The sequence below is a fragment of the Prionailurus viverrinus genome, chromosome E3, assembly GCF_022837055.1.
Source record: "Prionailurus viverrinus isolate Anna chromosome E3, UM_Priviv_1.0, whole genome shotgun sequence".
In the NCBI taxonomy this organism is placed as follows: domain Eukaryota; kingdom Metazoa; phylum Chordata; class Mammalia; order Carnivora; family Felidae; genus Prionailurus; species Prionailurus viverrinus.
The window spans coordinates 29897869-29922683 of NC_062576.1; the positions used below are offsets into that span (position 1 = coordinate 29897869).

Below are 24815 nucleotides of genomic sequence, written 5' to 3' on the forward strand. Positions count from 1 at the left end.
ACTCACGGACCGCAAGATCGTGACCTGGCTGAAGTCGGACGCTTAACCGACTGCGCCACCCAGGCGCCCCTCTTTTTTCTTTTTTAAATTTTATTTAAATCCAAGTTAGTTAACATAGAATGTAATAATGGTTTCAGGAGTTTTTTGTTGTTTTTTTTTTTCTTATGTTGACCGTTATGGTTCTCAGTGATATTAAAGTAGTTTTTTTTATTTGCTTTATACTACTATATATAATAATTTCAGAATAACTATAACAGTACCATTACAAGTAATATAATTACTGAAAATAATTTTTTTGCAGTAATTTTTTCCCCCTAGAGTGTATCTGACTAGAGATGAACAAACCACCTTATTTTGAAGTCACTTGAGATAATTCCTTTGTGTGGTTAATCTGCCAACTCAATAAACAGTTATGTTTGTTTCATTTCTAACTTTAGGGATTGCCTTTTTTTCAAATCAGTTTTGCCTTATAAGTATGCAGAACATTTATGTGGTTCCAGAGTCAGATCTCCTCAGCTCTTCTCCCTGCCTTCCCCAGCTGGTTTTCTCCCTCCCTCGTGGCGACCAGTTTTGTTAGTTTTTAGTATATTCTTCTATTTTACAAATGTATTAAGCAACTTCATATATAAACCCTCACCTTCTGCTAGGTAGACGGGAATGGACCGTATGGACTTTTCTCTACCTTCCGTTCTTTATTTAGCCATGTGTCTTGGAGGTCCCTGTTACCCTGCTTTAGGTGAAATGAGATTCTTTGCACTGCAGATGGCTTTAGTGTTCTTGAGCCTCCATAACAGAACATCCCACACAGCTAAGTCTGGTGTGTGTTCCTGGTTCATGGGATCAACCTCATGGTGAAATTCACGAAGACTGTATGTCAGATGTTTGTGAAAAGTGAATCCATGACCTGTGCTCCTTTTGAGAGGCGTCATTCTTCATTTCCCTTTTCTCACCTTCCCATCTCTTCCTCTGTCCCGTCAGTGTGAAGGTGTAAAACTCACCGACACCATGCCTGCTTTTGGAATATCTTTGGACCTAAGTGAAAAGCAAGAAAATGTTCATATATATTTGTTTTTTAAGCAGATGCTTCATTCCAGGCACTGTGCTAGATGCTTTACATCTTTTAAAAAAATCTGTTTACCAACTCAGTGAAACCCTTGGTGATATTTTTAATTTATGTATGAGAAAGTTGAGCCTCAGAGAAGCTGAATAATTTAGCTGAAGTGACACACAATTCTTACTTACAGTGCATTACGTTGCCTCTTAGGAACATAGCACATCTACACCTGTGAGCCTGCATGTTTGAGAGAGATACGGTCTCATTTTAATAAATTATGTTTTCTTAAGAAAACAAAACAAAACAAAACAAAAAAACCTGTGTTAAACCCTAAGTCTGAAACCTCTGAATTTCAACCTTACTTCTTTGGGGAGTGGATTTAGATGTCTAGTCATCATCTACATCATCAATGTAAAATTGTTAGCTTAAAAATAATTTTTCTTAATTTTTTTTTTTTTTTTTTGAGAGAGAGAGAGAGAGCATGCGATCGTAGGCAGGGGAGAGGGAGAGAGAGAATCCCAGCAGCTCCATACTATGTGTGGCTCAAACTCACGAACTGTGAAATCATGACCTGAGCTAAAATCAAGAGCCAGTCGCTTGGGTTGCCCGGGTGGCTCAGTTGGTTAAACCTCCAACTTCAGCTCAGATCATGATCTCATGGTTCATGGGTTTGAACCCCTCGTCAGGCTCTGTGCTGACAGCTTGGAGCCTGGAGCCTGCTTTGGATTCTGTGTGTGTGTGTGTGTGTGTGTGTGTGTGTGTGTGTGTGTATGTGTATGTTTCTGCCCCTGCCCAACTTGCGCACATGCGCACAAGTACACACTCTGTCTTTCTCAAGAAAGAGTCAGACGCTTAACAGACTGAACCACCCACATGCCCCAGTTTTTAAAAAATTTTAAAAGAAACAGGAATGACCCTGTACAAGCCAATAAATATCAAAAATCCTGAAGTGTCATCCCCTGGTATGTTCAACACTCAGTAGAATCCAGTCTTGGGCTTCGATGGGTTGAGGGGTTGATTTTAAGTAGAGGAACTACAGCGAGGCCAGAGGAACATGACTTGGCGGTGAGAAAGGACAGACACGCATGGTGTGTTCAGCCTGGGACAGCCACTGGAGGGAAGGGCAGGAGGAACCATGGTTAAGATCCTGAGGTGCCTACGAGAAGAGCAGTGATTTCTCTGTCCTCACCCAGGGCTGAGGAAGAACCTGGGGGAGACTCAGGTGGCATTATTAGTGTGTGTCCTGCTTGCCTCCTAAGAAAACTCAGAGAGGGACATGCCTTGTTCCAGATCCTGGAGCTGGCGCTGCCATAGACGGAGCTCTTTCTGCTGCCTTCCCCTCCTCTCTGCTGATTTTGGCCAGGCCTAATTGTCTTCTGCGGGCTGTGCTACTTTCAGACTGCAAAGCTGGTGGAGACCTTTAACATCTGTTCTGAATGATTTTTTTGTAATAACTGAGGAAAAATGACCACGGCCCTCCACTCAGCCTTCCCACTTCTTCCTTTCCACATCTGAGCAGTTGGAAGAAAGGATCAGTCTGGTCTCAAGGGGGTATTGTAAGATATTGGAATTAAACACGGAGCATAAAACTAGAGTCTGGTTAATATAAAATACAGAGTTTTAAAGTACGTAGTTACTAATAAAATGGAATGATTAACCATGCAAATTGGGTTTACCACAGAATGTCCCTAAGACATAAAACCTAGGAGGGGCGACTGGGTGGCTCATTCAGTTAAGGGTCCAACTCAGTTTCGGCTCAGGTCATGATCTCACCATTCGTGAGTTTGAGCCCCGTGTCGGGCTGTCTGCTGAAAGTGCAGAGCCTGCTTGGGATTTTCTCTCCCTCTCTGCCCCTCCCCCACTCAAAATAAATAAATAAACTTAAAAAGACATAAAACCTGAGAGATTTTAAGACAGGATGTAGGAGCAACTCTTAAGAAATATCCTTTGTCCCATCCACTGGCCAGCATTAGGGAGAAAGGAACTGATTTAGCTTGTCTCTCCCCTTCACCTTCTCTTGGGCCGGTAGATCAGGACACCACTGCTTTCTCTCGGAGGAGATAGGAGGAGGAGGAGATAGGATTCCTGAGAATCATATAAAAAGAGGCACAAGGAGATTGGATAAACAGAATGTGGTTGGTGCATACAGTGGAATATTAGTCAGCTTCACAGAGGAGGGGGAGTCTGACATGTGCCATAGCATGGGTGAACCTTGAAGACCTAGCGTTCAGTGCAGGAAGTCCGTCTCGCAAAGACACATACTGTACGATTCCCCTCTGACGAGATAACCTGGAGTTGTCGCGTTCGTGGGCGTGAGGTGGAATAGTGACCACCATGGTGGGGGCGCGGGGGGGCAGAAGGAGTGAGGAGCTGGGCGTTAGCAGGTGTAGAATTTCCGTTATGCGAGATGGATAGAGTGTTAAGAGGTCAGTTGCGCGGCATTGCGGGCATACCTAACGGTACTGGCCTGCACGTTTCAAATGGTTGAGGTGGTAAATTTTGTTATGTGTATTTTATTTTATTTTATTTTATTATTTTTAATGTTTTATTTATTTTTGAGACAGAGAGACAGAGCATGAGCAGGGGAGGGGCAGAGAGAGAGGGAGGCACAGAATCCAAAGCAGGCTCCAGGCTCTGAGCTGTCAGCACAGAGCCCCACGCGGGGCTCGAACTCACGGACTGTGAGGTCGTGACTTGAGCCGAAGTCGGATGCTTAACCGACTGAGCCACCCAGGTGCCCCATGTTATGTGTATTTTAGAGCCTTTCTTTCTCGCGGTACCTGGGGAAGGGAGGGCGCTGATGACAGACCTAGAATACTTTAAAAATTTGAATAGAAAATTATGAATTTGATAGAAAAAGAGGGGATGAAGTCGTCTTTTTCAGTTACTGCTCATTTGTTTTATACTTTATTTAAATGTGTTTGTAGATGAAAAATTGTCAAGATAAGACGAGAAGTTGTTGAATTTGGTTGGAATACGCTGCTGAGATCTGGCCTTTCTTTTCTCGTCTGTTGTATGGGCTGTCGTGTGGCTGGCACCCAGATGGGTTGATTTGTAGATGAAGGTCTCCTGTAACAGATCTAGAGTACGAAGTGTCAACGCTGCAAAAACTGACAAGAGCAAAAAATGGAAAAGGCTTCTTTTCCTTCACAGTTGAAAGCAGAATGTCCTGTCAAGATTTTATGTTAAAGAACACGGAAGCTCAGTTGAATAGCATCTTGCGCTCACACGACTTCTGATGACTGGAAACGTGTTCCTGTCTCATAATGGCAGCGGTGTTTGAGAATTGGTGTTTTCTTTCCATATGCTTGGTGTTATTTATTTGATCAACCATAATTAAAAGTAATTACCTGTGTTTCTAATAATGTGTTACATTCCTCATACTTATCTTCATGTAAGAGTATAATTTTTTTACATTTAAGTTTATTTTGAGAGAAAGAGAGAGAGACCATGAGTGGGGGGGAGGCAGAGAGAGAGAGAGGGGGAGAGAGAATCCCAAGCAGGCTCCCCACTGTCAGCACAATGCAAGGCTCTAACTCCCCAACCCTGAGATCATGACCTGAACCGAAACCAAGAGTCGGATGCTTCATCAACTGAGCCATCCAGGTGCCCCGATTATAATTTTTTTTAATGGTGCTAACAATTGAAATTGCCCTCGGCAGGCTTAGATAGGGCAGGGAAGTACTTGTTTTTATATGTCTGTTAACTAAAGAAAAACACATTTCCTGTTTCATTTCCGCAGATCAGTGCAGTTAGGATTATTTCTGTATTTCTTGTAGTACTTATAGCTGAAATAAAATATGAAATGTGAAAATTGTGTAGATGAATTTCGAAGTATAGACATTTTTCACGTTTTTCTGGCAGTTCTTTTTTTGACACTGTATACTTTTAAAAAATTCTGGGGGCGCCTGGGTGGCTCAGTCGGTTGAGCGACCGACTTCGGCTCAGGTCTTGATCTCACAGTTCGTGAGTTCGGACCCCGCATCGGGCTCTGTGCTGACGGCTCAGAGCCCGGAGCCCGCTTCGGATTCTGTGTCTCCCTCTCTCTCGCTGCCCCTCCCCCGCTCACACTCTGTCTCTCTCTGCCTCTCAAAAATAAAGAAAACTAATAAAAAAATTTTTTTTCAATTCTGCTAGTCCATCCTAAGTCAGCAGAAGCAACAGGAGGTTTGTGTTCATTTGGCGAAGGTCAGCTGTGAGGCCCAGCTATAGTTGCTGTGGCCCAGCACCACGTTGGTCTTTGTGCTCATAGGCGCTTCCAGGTATAAATGCCGTCCACAGAGTTGATGGGCTCCGCTTTGTCCGTTCAAGGATCCCCCAAGCACAGATTCCGTTTCGCTCAGTCGCGCTGCTGGTAGTGCAGACGGCACGTGGATGCTTGCCAGATGGGAGCGTTCACAGCCTCCCTTTTGTGCCCCTTTTCCCAAATGCAGAAGAACTAAAATTTGCTGTATATTTTCGTATCTTCAGTCCCAAAGTAGAACTAATCGTAGAGTCTAAGTGATGGCTAAATGGATGTTTACTGTGCGTTTCTTGAAACTTTTCTGTGCATGTGAAGTTTTCATACTGCTGGGGAGAAAAATGGAACCGTGTCTTGTGGAAGCCTCGTGTACATTTCCAACGGGGTAGGGCGTTTGGGGAGGTTCTTGACGATCTGCAGGTTCCACGCACCCATGAGTCGACAGGTGGCAGTTGGCCGATGGCTTCACGCCCGCCGGGGAGGCTGCTGGACACCTTCCCTCCTCCCCCTTGCGGCCCGTACGACCTGCGCAGGCTGCTTGCGACTCCCTTCCGCTCCCCCTTCTCTCTGTCTCTGTCTCTCCTCCTTTCCTGATGGGTTGCGAGGGTTTGGACCCCCGGCTCTGAAGACTCACATCAGCATCATCTCCAAAAACATGCCCACCCATGCCCACCACACGACAGGGAGGGGACAGTGAAGGCACCGTCATCCAGGTGTCTGCCACGTGCCAGGCACTGTAGCTTGGGCTCTTGTATTTCTTTTTCTTCCTTCGTCCTCGTCATAGCCTATTCCTTAATTGAAGAGACTGAGACTCACCAAAGTACGGGAATTTGTCCGGACTCCCAAAACCAGTAAATGACGGAACCCGGATCCGGGCCCTCATCGCTCTCATCCCAGATCCCATTTGTGCTCTTTCCAGAGTGTCTGCCCCCTCCTCATACACCCTTTTGTGATCCTTCTCTGCTGCCAGAAATGCCTTCTGAGATGCCGTCCAGGCCACCTGGGATCCTTGGGAATTCTCCGCCTTGGGGAAAAGCTACTGTTTATTTATACTGCGTTCCAGGACCTAACATATGCCTGGTGGTCACTCAAAGAAAGGTTTAAGTAACTGAATGGATAAGAGAATTCATAACACCCTGGGAACATACCTTCTAACCTAGCGTCGTATTGGGGAAAGGTCCTGAAGACTACTTTTTCCCTTTTTTCTTTTTTTGAGGGAGAACATGCATGCCTGTATGTGCAGGGGTGGGAGGGGGAGGGGCAGTCGGAGAGGGAAAGCGAGTCTTAAGCACACTCCTTGCCCGGCACAGAGCCCAATGAGGGGCTCGATCTCACCACCATGAATCACGATCTGGGCCAAAATCAAGAATTGGCCGCTTACCTGACTGAGCCACCCAGATGCCCCTGCTTTTTCCTTTTTGAAAAATATAGGGGCGCCTGGGTGGCGCAGTCGGTTAAGCGTCCAACTTCAGCCAGGTCACGATCTCGCGGTCCGTGAGTTCGAGCCCCGCGTCAGGCTCTGGGCTGATGGCTCAGAACCTGGAGCCTGTTTCCGATTCTGTGTCTCCCTCTCTCTCTGCCCCTCCCCTGTTCATGCTCTGTCTCTCTCTGTCCCAAAAATAAATAAATGTTGAAAAAAAATTAAAAAAAAAAAAAAAAGAAAAAGAAAAATATAGATCATACTAGGAATGCTTTCTTTGCTAAAAACAAGGCTGAAAGGAATGACATTCTTTTATAATTATACCATAATCCACTTTATTTTATCGTCTTGTTGTTTAGACTGAAAGAGCCGTATGAAGGTGGGTGTAGATTGACTGGATCCTTGGAATATCAGCTCTGCAGAAGATTGTTCACGTGTGCCTTATCATACTGTTTTAAGGGAACATAAAAGGCAGTTAATCTCATGCTACAGAAATCAGTGTTCAGGCCACCGTTTTCTGAGTATCCCATCAGTTGTCCTCGATTTGGTAAAAGAATCAGGGAATTCTTGGGAACGACCATGAGGTTGTCATCTTAGATGAATGGTTGTAAATTCTTGGAAGGGATTTGATTCTAGCGTGCTGCAGTCACAAATTACTCCAGAAGGGTCTTCAAAAACCGAACCAGGATGCAAGAAGTGTGTGGTTTCCTGATGTCAGAACGGCTTCCGGGAGGTCCTCTGTCCCGAAGGAGCAGAAATGATGTTGTCTTGTCCTGGTAAAGCCATTATACCCTGTTGATTCATCAAGTCAGATCGGTAGTGCTAATGAAGTCATCGCAGCATTAATTTGATTAAATATGTGATGTGAATGTCCATTCAGAATGGTGGAATTGATGGCTGTAGTGAAACTACTAGACTTTAGAGTGGCATTTTCCATGTGGTCAGTAGCGCGCTCTCTCTCTCTCTCTCTTTCTCTCTCTCTCTCTCTCTCTCTCTCTTTTTTTACTATGTTTCGTCGCCAGTGTCTCCCTCTCCGTTAGTTGAGACCATTTTGGCTGCAGTAAGCATGAGTGCCCATCCAGGGAGGAAGAGTTGGATCCCTCATGAATATGATATCCCACCTACCTACTTTCTTCTTCATCATTTGTGGAACAGTTTTCTTCCAAATTTGAGCCTGATGCTCACTTGACATGGGTTTTTTTTTCTTCTCAGGTTGGATTTGGTGGGTTTATAAGAAAAACTGGGGCACTGGGGTGGCTCTTTCAGTTAAGCGTCCAACTCTTGCTTTCTGCTCAGGTATGATTTCTTGATTTGTGAACTCGAGCCCCACATCCACACAGAGCCTGCTTGGGATTCTCTCTTTCCCTCTCTCTCTTCCCCTCCCCTGCTCTCTCTCTCAAGATAAATAAACTTTTAAAAAGTCAAGAGAAAAAACACCAGTTTCCAAGGAGATGGGATGTCTTAAAAAATATATAGGATTAAAATCCTGATGCTTTGAATTTCATTGTTGTTTGGGTAACTGGTTTTAATTTTTTTCTTAAGAGTCGTTTCTACTTGCAAATGCTCATAACTATGCAATCCTGTGTTACCACACTAATTCTGACGGATGGAAGTGTAGACTGAAGACTAGTCTACATTGTAGGACATTTGCGAAGAAATGAGATAGATTCTTTGAAGGACTCGGTCGCACCTGTAACTGTGTGAGCAAAAGTTTTACTTGATCACGCCGTACCGTCATGGAGCCGGAAGATGCTTGAAGGTGATCTCGTCCGCTCTCCCTGGAGTTAGAGAGCAGAACTGGAGGCTCTGAAAAGCGGTGTCTTATTCGAAGTCTCAAAGGTAGTGGGTGTAGGAGAGCTGAGCATGCCCGTTTAACATGGACAAGTAAGGACCTACTACTGGTATGAAGGTTTTTCACAACGCCAAGTGCATCTTTGGGAAGTCCTTGGCTTTTTTCTCTTTCCGAATGTTTTCAGCGAAATACACGAACATTGTTTTTTAAAGCCAAGTAATAGAAAAATTTTATAATTAAAAGCAGCTGTCCCTGATGCCCTCCTCCTTTCCCTGAGGGCCAACCACTCTCCACTCTTTTCTTTTGATACTTACTTTTTTCAAGTAATGCAATTATTGCTGTGTCTTAGTTTTTCTGTTTATCCCTTGACTTAGAAAAATGGTAGGCTTGTCCAGTCATTTTTATGGTCCTAATAGTATGTGGAAAGACTGCCCGTAGTGGTTAAAGTTTTCCCGCCTCCCTGCATTGTCTGTTTCCTCAGAGTTGATTCTCTCTTTATGCTGGTCTGCTCTGGGTTTTGACTCTTGTGTTGAAGATTTTCTTCAAATATCTGACTCGTTTGGTTTCTTTAAGAATAAACTGAAAAGAGATAAGAAGCTGTGGGTGTGGAGGCTAATGTCATTGGTGTCTTTTCTCTGTGGAGCGATGAGGTGAGAAGCTGGCTTTGCAATTACATGTGTTTTCCCCGAGGCTTCCGATTTTCTTTACGGCTTGTGCTTTTTGTGATCTGCTTAAGCAACCCTCGCCCAAACCAGAGTCAGGAAGACTTTCTTATTTTTTTTTCTGTAAATTTTACAGTTTTTGGTTTTATGTTTAGGTAAGCGATCTATTTTGAGTTGATTTTTCTGTGTGGTGTAAGACACGGGCACAAGTTCGTTTTTTGCACATAGGTGTCCATTTGTCTTGGCAACACTGCCCTATGTTGAATTACTTTGACTTCTTTGTCAAAAGGTGTCTACATGTCTATCCTTTTACCAGCACCACACTGTCTTGATTACGACAGGTTTACAGGGAGTCTTAAAATCAGATAGTAAATCCTTCATCCTTGTTCTTCACTTTTCCACATAAAGTTTAGGGTCATTTTGTTGACTTCTCCTAAAAGCCTGCTAGGTGGGGTGCCTGGGTGGCTCGTTTAGTTGAGCATCCCAACTCTTGACTTCGGCTCGGGTCACGATCTCATAGTTGGTGAGCTCGAGCCCCACGTCGGGCTCTGCACTGGACACTGTGGAGCCTGCTTGGGATACTCTCTCTCCCTCTCTCTTTGTCTCTCCCCCACTTGCGTGCATGCGTTCTCGCTCTCTCTCCCTCTCTCAAAAAATAAACTTAAAAAAAGCCTGCTAGAACTCTGATTGGGGTTATGTTGCATCTGTAGATCATTTTAGAGAGAATTCACATCTTAACTGTATTGAGCCTTCCAACTCATGAACGTGGTATATCTTTTCACGTGTTGAGGTTTTCTTTGATTTTTCTCATCAGTTTATTATAGTTTTCACCATACAGATTTTAAATATGCTTTATTACAGTTGTCCCTAAGTATTTTGCTTTTTGATGCTATTGTAAGTCATGTATTTTCAAGTTCTGATTCCATTCATTCATTTATAATATAAAGAAATACAGTTGATTTGTATATCTTGACCATGTATTGTTGAACCTCACTAAATTCACTTATTAGTTCTAATAACTTTTTTTTCTAGTTCTAATAACTTTTTATATAGTATTTGATATTTTCTGTTTAGACAACCATGTCTGTAAGTAAAGGCAACTGTATTTTTCCCTGCCCAATGGGCCATATACATTTTTCTTTAAAAAAATTTTTTTTTAATGTTTTTATTTATTTTTGAAGGAGAGACAGAGCGTGAGCAGGGGAGGAGCAGAGAGAGAGAGAGGGAGACATAGAATTTGAAGCAGGCTCCAGGCTCTAAGCTGTCAGCATAGAGCCTGATGCGGGGCTCAAACTCACGAACTGTGAGCTCATGACCTGAGCTGAAGTCAGACACTTAATCGACTGAGCCACCCAGGCGCCCCTAAATTTTTCTTTTTTTAAAAAAAATTTTTAACGTTTTGTTTTAGTTTTTGGAGAGACAGAACAGAGCGTGAGCAGGGAAGGGGCAGAGAGAGAGGGAGACACAGAATCTGAAGCAGGCTCCAGGCTCAACACTGTCAGCACAGAGACCGACACAGGGCTCGAACTCACCAACTGCAAGATCATGACATGAGCCAGAGTTAGACACTCAACCGACTGAGCCACCCAGGCGCCCCATATATAAATTTTATCTCTTTCTCTTGTCTTATTGCACTGGCTAGGGCCTCTAGCACACTGTTAAGTAGAAATAGTGACAGCCAGCCTTGGCGTCTTATCCCTGATCTTAGGACAAAAGCATTCAACATTGTGGCATTAGCTGTAAGGATTCAGGTATTTTTAGATGTTGATTTTCTGATTTGTACCTCGGGGGAAGTGAGCCTGACTGTTGGTGCTCTGAGTACTGATCGGCAGGAGGGAGCTGGGGGCCTGGCCTCCCTTCTCAGGATGTGGGGGATGCTCCTTCCCCTGTTCATCGCTCCTTATTGTCCTACTCAATCCCACTCTGCACTTCTGGGCTTAGTGCCTCTGGGAGAAAGCAAACCCCCGTCCCACTCCTCTTGGCCTGGGGGTATGCTGGTCCCCGGCTTCCCTGGGACAGGGGCGGGGATCCTAGGACGGCCTTTCCCGTCTTGTCACCTCCTTGTTTTAGGAATCTGGTGCCTCTTATTTGCTGAGACTTCGCAGGGCTCTGTTGAGAGTGAATCAGCTTTTTATACAACACTTAGATTTCCGTTTCCTCCTCTGTGCAAAGTTCTTTGGCACTCTTCTTTCTCCTTGTCGTCTCCAAAGAGTGTCTCCAAAGTGAGCTGACATCCTGTCCTCTGATGCTGCCTCTCCTGTTCTCTGTGCCTTGGTCAAGTTATTTATATCTCTCTACAGATAAATATGTGTGTCCAACTGGTCGTGTTTAACTTCCTGGAAATTTTTAAAAAGCTGTTTATTTTCTGCAACAGTTGGACTTTTGGTATAGGGGGAGTTTTGATTTGCTCACATTACTGATTTGATTAGTAAATCCATTCATCAGAGACAAAAGTAAACTTCAGTGCGAAAGTAAATTTCATCCCAGCCTCTGAAAATTTCACATGTTTGTTCTGAATTTGGCTTCAACTAATTATGTGTTGAGTATAAATTCCTTATCTCGGAATTATGATTAATTTCTCTGTGCATCATCAGTTAATTTTTTCTGTGTTGAATTAAAGTAAGTTAGCAGTACGGGATTATTTAGCCAAGTTCAAACCACGTTGCATGCCATTGATTCTTTGCAACCAGAACCAATTTTTCACTTATTTAGGCCAATCTCCTATTTAACTATGAACTTGATACCTAGGACTGAGCCACATACTCACTCAATATATTCATATATTCTCTTTCTTTTCCCTGCTTCCCCCATATGAGGGGGGAATAATGCTTCTCTCATCCCTTAAGAGATATCCCTTAATCCTGGGTAGCTAGCATACAGACATACCTTATTTGATTTTAATTTTGCTTTTCAAACTCAAATTCTTTGTTAGAAATGAGAGTCACAGTTCATCAGCTGTGTCCAAGGGATTGCCTTCTGAATGGAGCGTAGCCTAGTAAACATCCTCCCCTGGCCACCCAGATCATGCCCACAAACACAGAGACACTCATGCTCGTGGAATTTGAATTCAGCATGAGAATTTGTGAGAACAATAAAAATGCATTTTCTAGCTCCCACTTCCGCAGATTTTTCCAGTTCATTTTGCTTTGTGAGGTAGTTTGCTCAGAGGGAGATTAGATTCCTTCTTTCTGTTAGGTATATCTCATAGGGAATGTGTTTTTGTCCAGACAGATAGGGAAAGTTGACTATATACTGGAATGTAAACCATGTTAACGTCATATATAATTGAGGATGAAATGAGCAATTTGTTGTTTGTCACTTGCCTTCTTGCTCTTAGAGGGGAAGCATTCACTTCATTTATTCCATCCCTTCAGCAAACCTTGACTGCAGAGGGCTGACTGATGGCCCCAACCCAGGTACTGAGAGGCCCCTGGCCATCAAGGATTGTGAGAACCTGTTCTCACGGAACTTACATGGTAGTGGCAGAGAGAGAGAATAAACAAGCAAAGAAGTAAATGCAAAGCCCGGACAGAGATGAGTCTTCAGAGGAAAACAAAACAGGGGCAGGGGCCTCTCGGGCTCTGCTGGGTGTCCAGGGAAACTTTACGGAGGGCCTCTTTTTTCACGTGGACCTACAGAAGGAGCACTAGCGCTGGGAACTTGGGACTGGGCAGGGCGGGTGGGTAGTGAAGCAGTTCGAAGGCCCTCTCGGACTGGGAGGACCATCTCAGATCTACCTAACCGGCTGCCCATCCAGGGGGAAGTCACTTACTCTGAAGGTGAGGTTTCTCGCCTGTATAGGGGAATGAAAACACACATCCAGCTTAAAATGTTCATCTCCAAGTATCAAACGAGAGAATTTTGTAAACTGGGTAGCCCTTTAAAATGAAAAATGGCTATTTTATCCAGCAGCACGAACCTCCCAGCCAACTGAAGGACTTATCCTCTGTCTTTAAGACTTACTATAAAGCTACAGATATAATAACAGTGTGGTGCTGGCATACGGAATGACGAATAGATGATGAAACAGAATAGAGTGTCCAGAAACACAACCACACATTTATGGTCTGTTGAGTTCCAGCAGCGTTTCCATGCAGGAATCTCTTCCTGACATTTCTAGGGACTTTTTTTTTTAATTTAAATTTAAATTTTATTTTAGAGAGAGAGTGTGTACAAGTGGGGGAGAGGGACAGAGGGAGAGAGGGGGAGAGAGGGAGAGAGAGGGAGAGGGAGAGAATCTTAAGCAGTCTCCATGCTTAGCACAGAGCCCGATGTGGGGTTCAATCCCATGACTAGAGGATCATGACCTAAGCTGAAATAAAGAGTTGGATGCTCAACCGACTGAGCTAACCAGGCACCCCTCTAGGGACATTTTATGTTACTCCAAGTTGTGAGAAAAATCAGTCAACTAATCAGGATAAAGGAAGAAAATCTGTGGGCCTTAAAGTTTAATGATCAACATAGGTATTACTAGTTCAAAGGAATCCACTCACATGAAGTTGAAAGCAAGAGTGGAATCAGTGTCAAAGGTTAAGGTCAGCATTTCAGAGACCAGCACAGGAGCGTATGGAGCAGAAGGGGCCACGGTCACATCCATCATTCCCATTCGTCACTGCCACCATGTTGTAAGTGTATGGTTGTAGCCTTGGCTGTTGCTAACAGTGAGTCATTTTTATAAATAAAAACATATTAATGAGTTTACTCACATCAGTACACTTTATAGAAATCCTGCAAATCTTGTTCCAAGAAATAATAAGTTTTGGAAGCAGTCTTTAAATTGGCAGTTCTGAAACATGTTTCTCTGTAATAGCTCTATTGACCTTGCCAGGATACCCAAATGTTATGTCATCTTAATGGAATCCAGTGGCGTTCTAGTGTTTGAATATTTGCTGTAAGGCTACAGTTCTTTGTAATTACCTCTACGGAAGAAATGCAAAGGCAAGATGTAAATAGCATCGTGGAATACTTTGATGTGCAATCAGCTCATCCCAAATCTGAATTAGGCCAAGCAATATCAAAACCAAAATCAAGGCAAGCAGACAAAATGTTTTCATCCCTCAAAGAGGAAATGAGCTTACATGAAGCAATATGTAATCTTAACACCCAGCTTGTATTTGCTTTGGACACACTCAGAACAATTTGACCAACTTCAGCACAACATGAAAGAAACTTTTCTGCATCTGGATTATTTGTTATAAGACAAATAGTAGCAATTAGTAGTTATGTATTTTAAAATCTTATTTAAGAATAACTTTTAAATATTAAATATTTGTGACATTTTTTAGTTAAAAAAATTTTTTAATGTTTATTTACTTTTGAGAGAGAGAGGGAGAGAGAGAGAGAGACACAGAGCGTGAATGGGGGATGGGTAGAGAGAGAGGGAGACACAGAATCTGAAGCAGGCTCCAGGCTCAGAGCTGTCAGCACAGAGCCCGATGCGGGGTTCAAACCCGTGGACTATGAGATCATGACCTGAGCTGAAGTCAGATGCTTAACCGACTGAGCCACCCAGGCGCTCCATTTTTTAGTTTTTAAATGATGTTTATTGGGCATCCATTCAGTGCTAGTGTTTTATCCTTTTAATGTTTTCTCTTACCAAATATATATATCAGGTAGAGATTATTTTTACATGTTATGGAAATACATAATTTTGTCACACTGTATAGTTTGTAATCATAATAACCATACATTTATTATTATATCTTATTTTACTGAACTGACCCCTGAAACTTTAAATATAACCCTGTCACAGAAAGGTGATTCATTATTTACGATTATAACTACTATTTAAAAACATGTAGTAAAGTGCTATGAAAAGTATAGAATAATTTATTATTCAGGAATTCTGACTTCTTGTTCTCAAACTCTCAAGATTAACAACTGTCAGGAAGTTGGAAAATTTTGACATTCCTGACAAAGGTGCTGATAATCCAGGAGGCAGAGTTAGGTTTGTCAACAAATAGTTGTGAAACAATTGTGTAGTGGTATGCAAAAATTGAACTTCTCTTAAATCACACCATATACATGGTTAACTTGAAATGCTCATAGACCTAAATGTAAGAATTAAAACTATAACACTTCTAGAAGAAAAGATGGAAAAAGTATTAGTGACCTTGTGCTATTAGTCTGAATTGTGGCACCCGCACCCCCAAGTTCATGTGTTGAATCCCTAACTCCCAATGTGATGGTATTAGAAGATGGGGCCTTTGGAAGGTGGTTAAAGTTAGATAGGGTCATGAGGGTGGATCCTCATGGTGGAATTAGTGCCCTTGTAAGAAGAGGAAGATAGAGCTGGCTCTGTCTTCCCAACAACAAAACACTGCCAAAAGAAAGAAGATCTTCATAAATGAAAAGATACCCCATGTTCATGGATTGAAAACTTGATATTGTCAAGATGTCAGTACCAGCCAGACTGATCTATGGATTCAGTGCAATCCCTATCAAAATCCCAATGACATTTTTTGCAGACATAGAAAAGTCCATCCTAAAATTTATATATATTCTCAAGGAATCCTAAGTAGCCAAAACAATCTTGAAAAAGAAGGACAAATTTGGAGGACTAACACTTTCTGATTTTAAGACTTACTGCACAACTACAATAACCAAAACAGTGTGGTATGGGCCTGAAGACAGACACAGAAAGCAATGGAATAGAATAGAGAGCCCAGAAATAAACCTTCCCATACGCAGTCAAATCATTTTTGAAGTAATAATGCCAAGACCATTTTGTGCAGAAAGGACAGACTTTTCGGTAAGTGGTGTTGGGTAAACTGGATATCCAAATGCAAAGAATGAAGTTGGACCCTTACCTTACACCATACACAGAATGAACTCCTATCTCCGATAATGGATCAATATCTAGCATTTACAGGGAACTAAAACTCAACAGAAACCAACCTGATTCAAAAACAGGCAAAGATCTTGCATAGATGTATCTCTAAAGAAGATATACAAATGGCTGATAAGCCGATTAGTGATTCTCAACATCACTAATCATTAGGGAAATGTAAATGGAAACCACAGTGAGATACCACCTTATACCCATTAGGATCACTACTGTAAAAAACAAACAAACAAACAAACAAACAAACAAACAAACAAAAACAACAAACCAGAAAAGAACAAGTGTTAAAGAAGATGTGGAGAATTTGGAGCCTTATGCACTGTTTGTGGGAATGTTGCTGTGAAAACAGTATGATGGTTCCTTCAAAACTAAAAACAAACTTAACTGTCTGATCCAACAATTCCATGTCTTGGTATATGCCCAAAGGAATTGAAAGCAAGGTCTTTGTACACCCTGGTTCAAATTAGTATTTTTCACAGCTAAAATACGGAAGCATCCCAGGTGTCCATTGACAAATGAATGGATAAGCACACAATGGAATAGTATTCACCCTTAAAAGGAAAAGATGTTCTAACACAAGCTACAACGTGGATGAACGTTGCGTGACATCGTGCTAAGTGAAATAAGCCAGTCACAGGACAAATACTACACGATTCCACTTATATGAGATACCTGTTAGAGTAGTCAAAATCAAAGGGGCAGAAAGAATGGTGGTTGCCAGGGGTTGGGAAGAAGGGAGAACAGGGAGTGACTGTTTCATGGGTACAGAGTTTCAGTTTTGCAAACTGAGAATACGGGAAATGGATGGTGATGGTGGTTTCACAACATTACAAATGTACTTAATAGCACTGAACTATACACTTAAAGTGGTTAACATGGTGAATTTAATGTTATGTGTATTTTACCATGACTTAAAAAAAAAATCCAGAAAAGCCTTTCCACAAGTGTTCACGGTATTATTATTTATAACAGCCAAATGTAGGAGGCAGCCCAAATGTCCGTCAGCTGGCACGCGAATTGTGGTATGGCCCTACTGTGAAATAACGCTCAGTAATAGAAGGAATAAAATGCCAGTACTTGCAGCCGCATGGCTGGTTCTCAGGGTATTGTGTTAAGTGAAAGAGTCAAACACAAAAGACCAAAGACTGTGTGATTTCACATATACCAACTTCTAGAAAAGGCGAAACTATAGGGATTGCAGGCAGATCAGAGAATTCGGGGCAGAGTGGCCCAAGGAATCTTTTTAGAGAAAGGGAACTCTTCTCTTTTTGTTGTCTTTGTCCTTACATAGTTGTACACACAGTTGCAAAAATTAACCAAACTGTACCCCTAAAACGAGTGAATGTCATTGCATGTAAATAATAGCACAGTTACCGATCTCAGGAATTTAACATTGATATAATATTTTAATATACTGTTCATATCCAAGTTGTATTATTTGATCTAGCATTATCTGTATCACTTCCCCCCGTCCGTTAGAAGACCAGTCTGTGGGAATGTCTAACATCTACTTTTCGGTGGCTCCCTGGTCTCTTTTATGACAGTGACACTGTTGAGGAACACCAGCACCTCCCCTCAGCACCCTTTTTCAGTAAAATGGTTTTCATTTGGGTCTGTCTGATGTTTCATCGTGGTTACGTTTCTGTCACACAGTCCTGACCGGAATAGTACATAAGTGATGCTGTGCCTTTGTGACGGTATCACTGTGTTGGGAGACACTTTCAGACCGTGAAGATATCCTCCTCTTCATCAAAACATCTCCCCAGATGGGGCACCTAGGTGGCTCGGTTGGTTAAGCGTCTCACTCTTAGTTTCAGCTCAGGTCATGATTGGGGTTTGTGAGTTTGAGCCCCGCGTTGCGTTCTGTGCAGACAGCGTGAAGCCTGCTTGGGTTGGGATCCTCTCCCTCTCCACTGCATGCGCGCTCTCTCTCTCTCAAAATAAATAAACTTAAAAAAATAATAATTAAAAAAAATCTCCTCAGATGTAGCAGCTACCGATGATATTTGCCTCAACCATCCTTCGTGTGATGGCTGCAGAAGGGTCACCTGGGAACTCCATTTGTCTTCCGCCATTACCATTTCATAGTTACTACTCAACTAGAAGAGCTCTCCCTTCTCCCTCCCCCCTACCCCGTATTATGTATTCTCTAAACCCATGGATTTCTATGTTTTCAACAGTTTAGAATTTGTTATTGCCTTTTAATTATTTTGGTGCTTAAATATCTGGCCAGTGAAAGCCCTCTCCACCTGGTCCTTAGGTCCCGTGACATACACGCCTCATCATCTCTTGAGGAGTTTCCTCCTTTGTGGTAATATTGTGGGATGTTCCAGGCTCATTCTGTGCCTCCTTTAGGCCACCTGTGGAATGGGCCAGTTCTTCGAGAAGCCCTGGTTTTTCTTTTCAGGTTATGGTATTAGAAGTTAAGATATGGACACTAGATGTGCTCCTTGCTCCTAGGCCCTTTCAGTGGATAGCGCACGGACATACACACGTGCACACCCACATAGTGGTGCGCACACACGCACATGTGTGGATGCGCACATGTAACGTACTTGTTTTAAAAACCGTTCCACTCCATCCCCATGGGGCTCTTCCTTGTCTTCCCCCATTCTAGTATTTTTATGTCTGGCTTCCAACAACATCAGCGCATCAGATTCACTCAGTGCCGTAATGCATCTAAGTATTTTCGGAATGGTTTCACTCACTGAACAGCAGAAGATGCAAAACTCCTTAAGGGTTCTTCCCCACACCCCACTCCAGATGGGGAGTACTGGGTTCATAAGTTGCGTTTTTTCACTTTCCTTACTAGAAATCCTTCCCTATCAGTTCTCTGAGATCTTCATTGTTTCTTACAACTGCTCCGAACTTCATTGATTATGTGTACACAGTTTACGTAACCAATTTCCCATGCTTAGACATTTTGGCCGTATTTCCTAATTACAAATAAAGCTGCAGTGGGGCACCTGGGTGGCTCAGTCGGTTAAGCGCCTGACTTCAGCTCAGGTCATGATCTCAGGGTTCAAGGGTTTGAGCCCCACGTCGGGCTCTGTGCCGACAGCTCGGAGCCTAGAGCCTGCTTCAGATTCTGTGTCTCCCTCTTTCTCTGTCCCTCCCCTGCTCACATTCTGTCTCTTCTCTCAAAAATAAGTAAACATTTTTAAAAAGTTAAAAAACAAACAAACAAACCGTAAGCTGCAACGAATCCCCTGTGCCTACATATTTTTGCAATGTTGGAGGTGTGCCTTCCAGATTCCTAGAAGTGGGATTGTGGGCTCAAAGAGTAAATGAATACATAGTTTTGTTAGATGTTGCCACCTTTCCCTCCATAACAGTGAATTCATAGCTTTGCCCATTTTTCTGTAGGATTTTTTATCCTTTTTTCTCTTCAGTTTGAGAGTTATTTGTATATCAGGGACATTAACCTTTCATCTGTGATGTATGTCACAGATATTTTTTCTTGGTTCCTCATTTGCCTTTTGATTTTGCTCATCTCATTTATTGCCATGCAAAAGGTTTTTATGAGGTCAAACTTACAAATTTTTTATTGCATCTGGATTGTGAGTCATAGTGAGAAAGCCTTTTTGTATACCCAGAATTCACCCATGTTTTGTTGTGGTACTAGAGAGTTTCTTTTTCTTTTTCTTTTCTTTTTTTTTTTTTTTTTTTTTTAACTTAGAGAGACAGAGAGCAAGCAGGGGAGAGAGAGGGAGAGGGAGAGAGGGAGGGAGAATCAAGCAGGCCCCATGCTCAGTGCAGAACCTGATGCGGGGCTTGATCCCACGATCCTGGGATTGTGACCTCAGCCAAAATCAAGAGTCGGACACTCAGAGCACCTGGGTGGCTCAGTCACTTAAGCTTCCGACTTCAGCTCAGGCCATGATCTCACGGTTTATGAGTTCGAGCCCTGTATCAGGCTCTGTGCTGACAGCCAAGAACCTGGAGCCTGCTTCAGATTCTGTGTCTCCCTCTCTCTCTCCTCCTTCCCTGTTCATACTCTGTCTCTCTCTTTCTCTCAAAAATAACATAAAAAAAAAAAGAAGGAGTCGGACTCTCAACCAACTGAGCCACCCAGGCGCCCCTAGATAATTTCATTTTTTACACTTAGATATCTGATCCATTTGGTGTTTATTCTTTTGTACCAAGTGAAGAATGGGTCTGATGCATCCTTTTTCAGCTGTTCCAACCCTGGAAAAGTGTTGAAATGTTCATCTTTGGCCCAGTAGTTTGAGATACTACCTTTATCATACTCTAGATTTCTGTTATGCAGTTGGGGCTATTTCTAGACTTTGTATTTCTCAAAGTCCCAGCGGAGTTTTCATTAAACATTTATGTCTCAGAGGCTACCAGGTTCCAGGATTTACAGTACAGAGGAATTTTTTGGCCCCTTCCCCTTTTGTGGTAGAAAAGCAGGTCCTTACTGTTTTTTAACACTTTTTGAATTTTCTGAATGTTCAGAAACCGGCCAAAATTATTTTTGTCTTTAAGAAAACTTTTTGTTTATTTATTTTTGAGAGAGAGAGAAAGAGAAAGAGCGAGTGAGCAGGGGAGGGGCAGAGAGAGAGAGAGGGAGACACAGAGTCCAAAGCAGGCTCTAGGCTCTGGACTGTTAGCACAGAGCCCGATGCAGGGCCTGAACTCATGAACTGCAAGATTATGACCTGAGCTGAAGTTGGACGCTTAACCTAAGACTGAGTCACCCTTGTGCCCCTTTAAGAAAACTTTTAAAAGATATTATCAGGGTTTTTTTTAAGTTCATTTACTTTGGGGTGCCTGGGTGCTCAGTCAGTTGAGCGTCCAACTTTGACTCAGGTCATAGTCTCGCGGTTCGTGGGTTCGAGCCCCACGTCAGGCTTTGTGCTGACAGCTCAGAGCCTGGAGCCTGCTTCAGATTCTGTGTCTCCCTGTCTCTCTCTCCCCCTGCCCTGCTCATGCTCTATCTCTCTCTGTCTCCCAAAAATAAATAAATGTTAAAAAAAAAAACTTTTTTAAGTTCATTTATTTTGAGAGAGAGAGAGGGAGAGAGCAGGAGCAAGGGAGGGGCAGAGAGAAAGAGAGAGAATCTCAAGTAGGCTCCATGTTGTCAGCACAGAGCCCCACACGGGGTGTGAACTCACAAACCATGAGATCATGACCTGAGCTGAAATCAGGAGTCCGTCACTTAACTGACTGAGCCACCCAGGCGCCCCAAGGTATTATCGGTTTTTAAACCGTAAACTTTAGCATGAATTTTTAATAACCTCCCAAAATATTACCATTGGTATACCCTCTTAATATCCCTTCCATAAAAGAGGTGTTTCAGAAAAGTGCACGTAACGTATGTGAAAAAGAGGACACGTGTGGAAAAGGGGCCAGCTAGTCTTTCGAGGCCGTGTGCTCTGAGCTCTGTTCTGCCTCGCGTGGCTTCTAAGAACCACCAGGGAAGCAGTTTATTCCTCTCCTTCACGTGAGCAAACGAGTAAAAAGTACAGAGCAGCTGTGAGTGCAGGAGTAACACGGAGGAACTGGAATAAGGGGCTGGCCAGTGTTGTTTTTGTATGCAGCGTTTTCAGTATTCACTTCCTAGGAAAGGCTTGAATAGGGGTATGTACGCATTTGCTCTCTGCCTTCCCGCCCCCTCCCTGTTCCCGAATGGCCTCCCTCAAGTGGAATGAGTTGATTCTTAAATGTTTCTCATAACTTGGGGGCTCTAATAAAAAAAAGATCTATTTATAAGACCCATTTAGAGGAGACAGGACTCACATCGGCCATGCGGTCTCTGTTTTTATCAAGTTATATTTCAGGGAACATATTTTCTCAAGGAGAAATCAGGACATGTAATTTGATTTAATTCAACATGTCACATCCTATAAAGCTTTAAAAGAGAAGCCAGGTTTAATTATAAATTTGACAAGTCACTGCTTTGGAATAGAAGAGAATTCTGTGAAGGTGGGCTCTGCCCTGTAAGTGTATTCAGATGACGAGCAACGTGACAGCTGACACACTCAAGAAGTGCCCTGTTGTCCCGCGTGTCCGTGAGGCAGTCATGAAGGGAACAGGGCTGTCTTCCAACGTGGCGCCACGACGCCTCTTATCCTGTTATCTCAGCTCTACTCTTCTGTTCTGCTCTTCTCCTGCCAAACAGAGACCAGGAACTTTCTTTAAAAAGTGTTGTCCTTTGAGGCACTCAGAGCAGCTTAGATTCGTACGCATAGGGACACAAGCGTAACGTAGAACGTGCTCCTGGATAACCTTGACTTGTCATGGGGAAACCTTTGGATTTCAGTTCACATTAAGGTCTTTAACTCGTACTTGTAGGTGGCAGCCACCCATGTTGTTGACTGCTAGTGAAGTGGTAATGGACTTCAGAGTATTAAGACACGTTATAGGCTCGTCTTCCTGATAGTCTCCACACCTTTCATGTCGTCCCTCTGTGTGCCTTTCAGTCTTACCTCGACCAGCACGGTAGGAAAGAGAAATCTGAGCCCCAGCCCAGCAGAAGCTGACTTGGAGACCAGAATATCAGGGGAGATTTCTGACACTGAGCTGGAGCAGACAGAGTCCTGTGCAGAATCCCTCTCTGAGGGAAGGAAAAAGGCCAAGAAATTAAAAAGGATGAAGAAGGAGCTTTCGCCAGCAGGTTTGTATAAGGTCTTACTCAAGTTTTGGAGGTGTGTACTCTTTAACGCTCTAGAAACTCATATTTTGGGGGAGAAATGATAGCAGGGCTTCAGTCGGTGGCAAAGTCCATGTGCAGCAGTCTCCCCTTGTCCACGATTCGCTTCCCACGGCTTCAGTGACCCGCGGTCCCCCAAGGTCCAGAAGCACATGATCCTTGTCAGAAGGTCAGATGTATTGTCCGAAGGTCCACGGTCGCCTAATGCTAGGTCACAGTGCCTATGTCACTCAGCTCACATCCGTCTCGTCACGAGGGCATTTTATTGTCTCACGTCCTCACAAGAAGGGTGAATAAGCTATTTTATTTTATTTTTTTAATTTTTTTAATGTTGATTTATTTTTGAGACAGAGAGAGACAGAGCATGAACAGGGGAGAGTCAGAGGGAGACACAGAATCTGAAACAGGCTCCAGGCTCTGAGCTGTCAGCACAGAGCCCGACACGGGGCTCGAACTCACGGACCGTGACATCGTGACCTGAGCCGAAGTCGGCCACTCAACCAACTGAGCCACCAAGGCGCCCCTGAATAAGCTATTTTAAGAGAGAGACCACTTCACAGAACTTTCATCATAGTACATTGTTCTAACTGTTCTCATTTGCTATTAGCCATTGTCGATCTCTTCCCGTGCCTCGTTTATAAATTAAACTTTATCCCACATGTGTATGTGCAGGAAATCACGTGGTACCTAGAGAGGTTTCAGGCTTCCTCTGGGGGGTTTGGAATGTGTCCCCCGCAGATAAGGGGGGCTGCTGTAGTTTTCCATGGGACCAGCTGCTTTTAGGATCCATTTAATTTAATTTGAGGAATCCCTAAAAAGCCCTGTCTCTTGATAGAGGAAGGCTTGGCAGGGGCCTTCTTAGTTAAAGATGGTTAGTCCATTTTGGTAATCCTCTCTCTCTCCTCCACGGTTTAGAGGTTTTGCTGATGTGTGTAAGTAGCCTCAGTATTTTAAATGTGCATTTCAATTTGCACGGAGGCCTACTCCTACACATGTTATTTTCAGCGGCAGAATTTTCACCGTTCCCAGCAAAACGCCAGGCAGCCTGGATTTCTCTCATAAGCAGAATTACATAAGGAGCAGAGGAAACCGGAGGCCCACCCATGTTGAGAGCCTAGTATGTGCTAGGTGCTGTGGCAGGAGCACCAGACCTGCCCGAAGCCGAATGCCACATTCTCTCCACCACCCGGATGCTGTGGGGGCGGTTTTCGGGACCTAACCCAGCCTTCCGTGCACAGACCCTCTACGGCGCCGGACCGTGACGTGAGGGAGGGGCTTGCTGTCTGCGGGGCCAGTTCCCTGCCCGGGAGATCCAGCCATCACCTACCGGGTCCACCAGCTGTCACAGGGACGACAGTTACGGCCCCTGCTGACCCCTGCTTGCTAAGGGTCCGGCCTGGCATCTCATGCCCGGCAGAAGTGCTTGGCTCTAGTGTTCTGAGGGAGTCACCATGGTCCATTTTACAGTGCAGAGAACAGAGGACTTAAAGTTTAACGTGACTTGCCCAAGGTCACGGAGCCCTTAAGTCTGCCCTGCAGGAAAGCCAGGGCTTACAAGCACAGTGGCATATTTTCTGCTCCGGATGGGAGGGCGGGAGGGCCCCTGACCGAGCCCCCATGGTTCCTCCTCTGTCTCGGATCACCGCGGTCTCTGGGCAGCAGAACCTACAGTCAAATCAAAGGAAAGTGGTAAAGCCCTGGAACTTGGTTCATACGCAAGCTAAAGAGTTCATTGTGTTTCAAATCAGTTCCTTCTTTTACATGTGGCCTGATCTGACCACAGAGAGTTTTCTGAATCTCCTTGATAATAATGAAATCAAAGAAGCAGCAGAAATGTTGCATATGTTTTTATACATTATGCTGAGGTTTAACTTCAACTAAAAACTGAACTCCTGTTTGAAGCCCAGATTGTTTATTTTTTTAAATGTTTTTTAACATTGATTTTTTGAGAGACAGAGCGTGAGCGGGGGAGGGGCAGAGAGAGAGAGGGAGTCGCAGATTCCGAAGCAGGCTCCAGGCTCTGAGCTGTCAGCATGGAGCCGGACGCGGGGCTCAAACTCATGACCTGAGCCAGAGTCAGGTGCCCAACCGACTGAGTCACCCAGGTGCCCCCTCAGATTGTTTATTTTAGCTGCCTCCTCGAATCCC

General features: G+C 43.6%; 1 protein-coding gene across 3 annotated transcripts in view; it reads left to right on the forward strand.

Annotated features, from left to right (window-relative positions):
* The window catches only part of PARN (poly(A)-specific ribonuclease), a 167527-nt gene that overhangs the window by 133865 nt on the left and 8847 nt on the right, over positions 1-24815 (forward strand). Inside the window, exons 23-24 of one of the 3 annotated variants that reach the window (XM_047838674.1) lie at positions 22438-22631; positions 23019-23069. In XM_047838674.1, coding sequence (XP_047694630.1) covers positions 22438-22631; positions 23019-23035 — 211 coding nt within the window. In that variant the 3' untranslated portion in view covers positions 23036-23069. Of the gene's footprint in view, positions 1-3981; positions 4327-22437; positions 22632-23018; positions 23070-24815 lie in introns of those variants that run through there. The other 2 variants (XM_047838673.1, XM_047838675.1) reach the window with 2 other exon arrangements.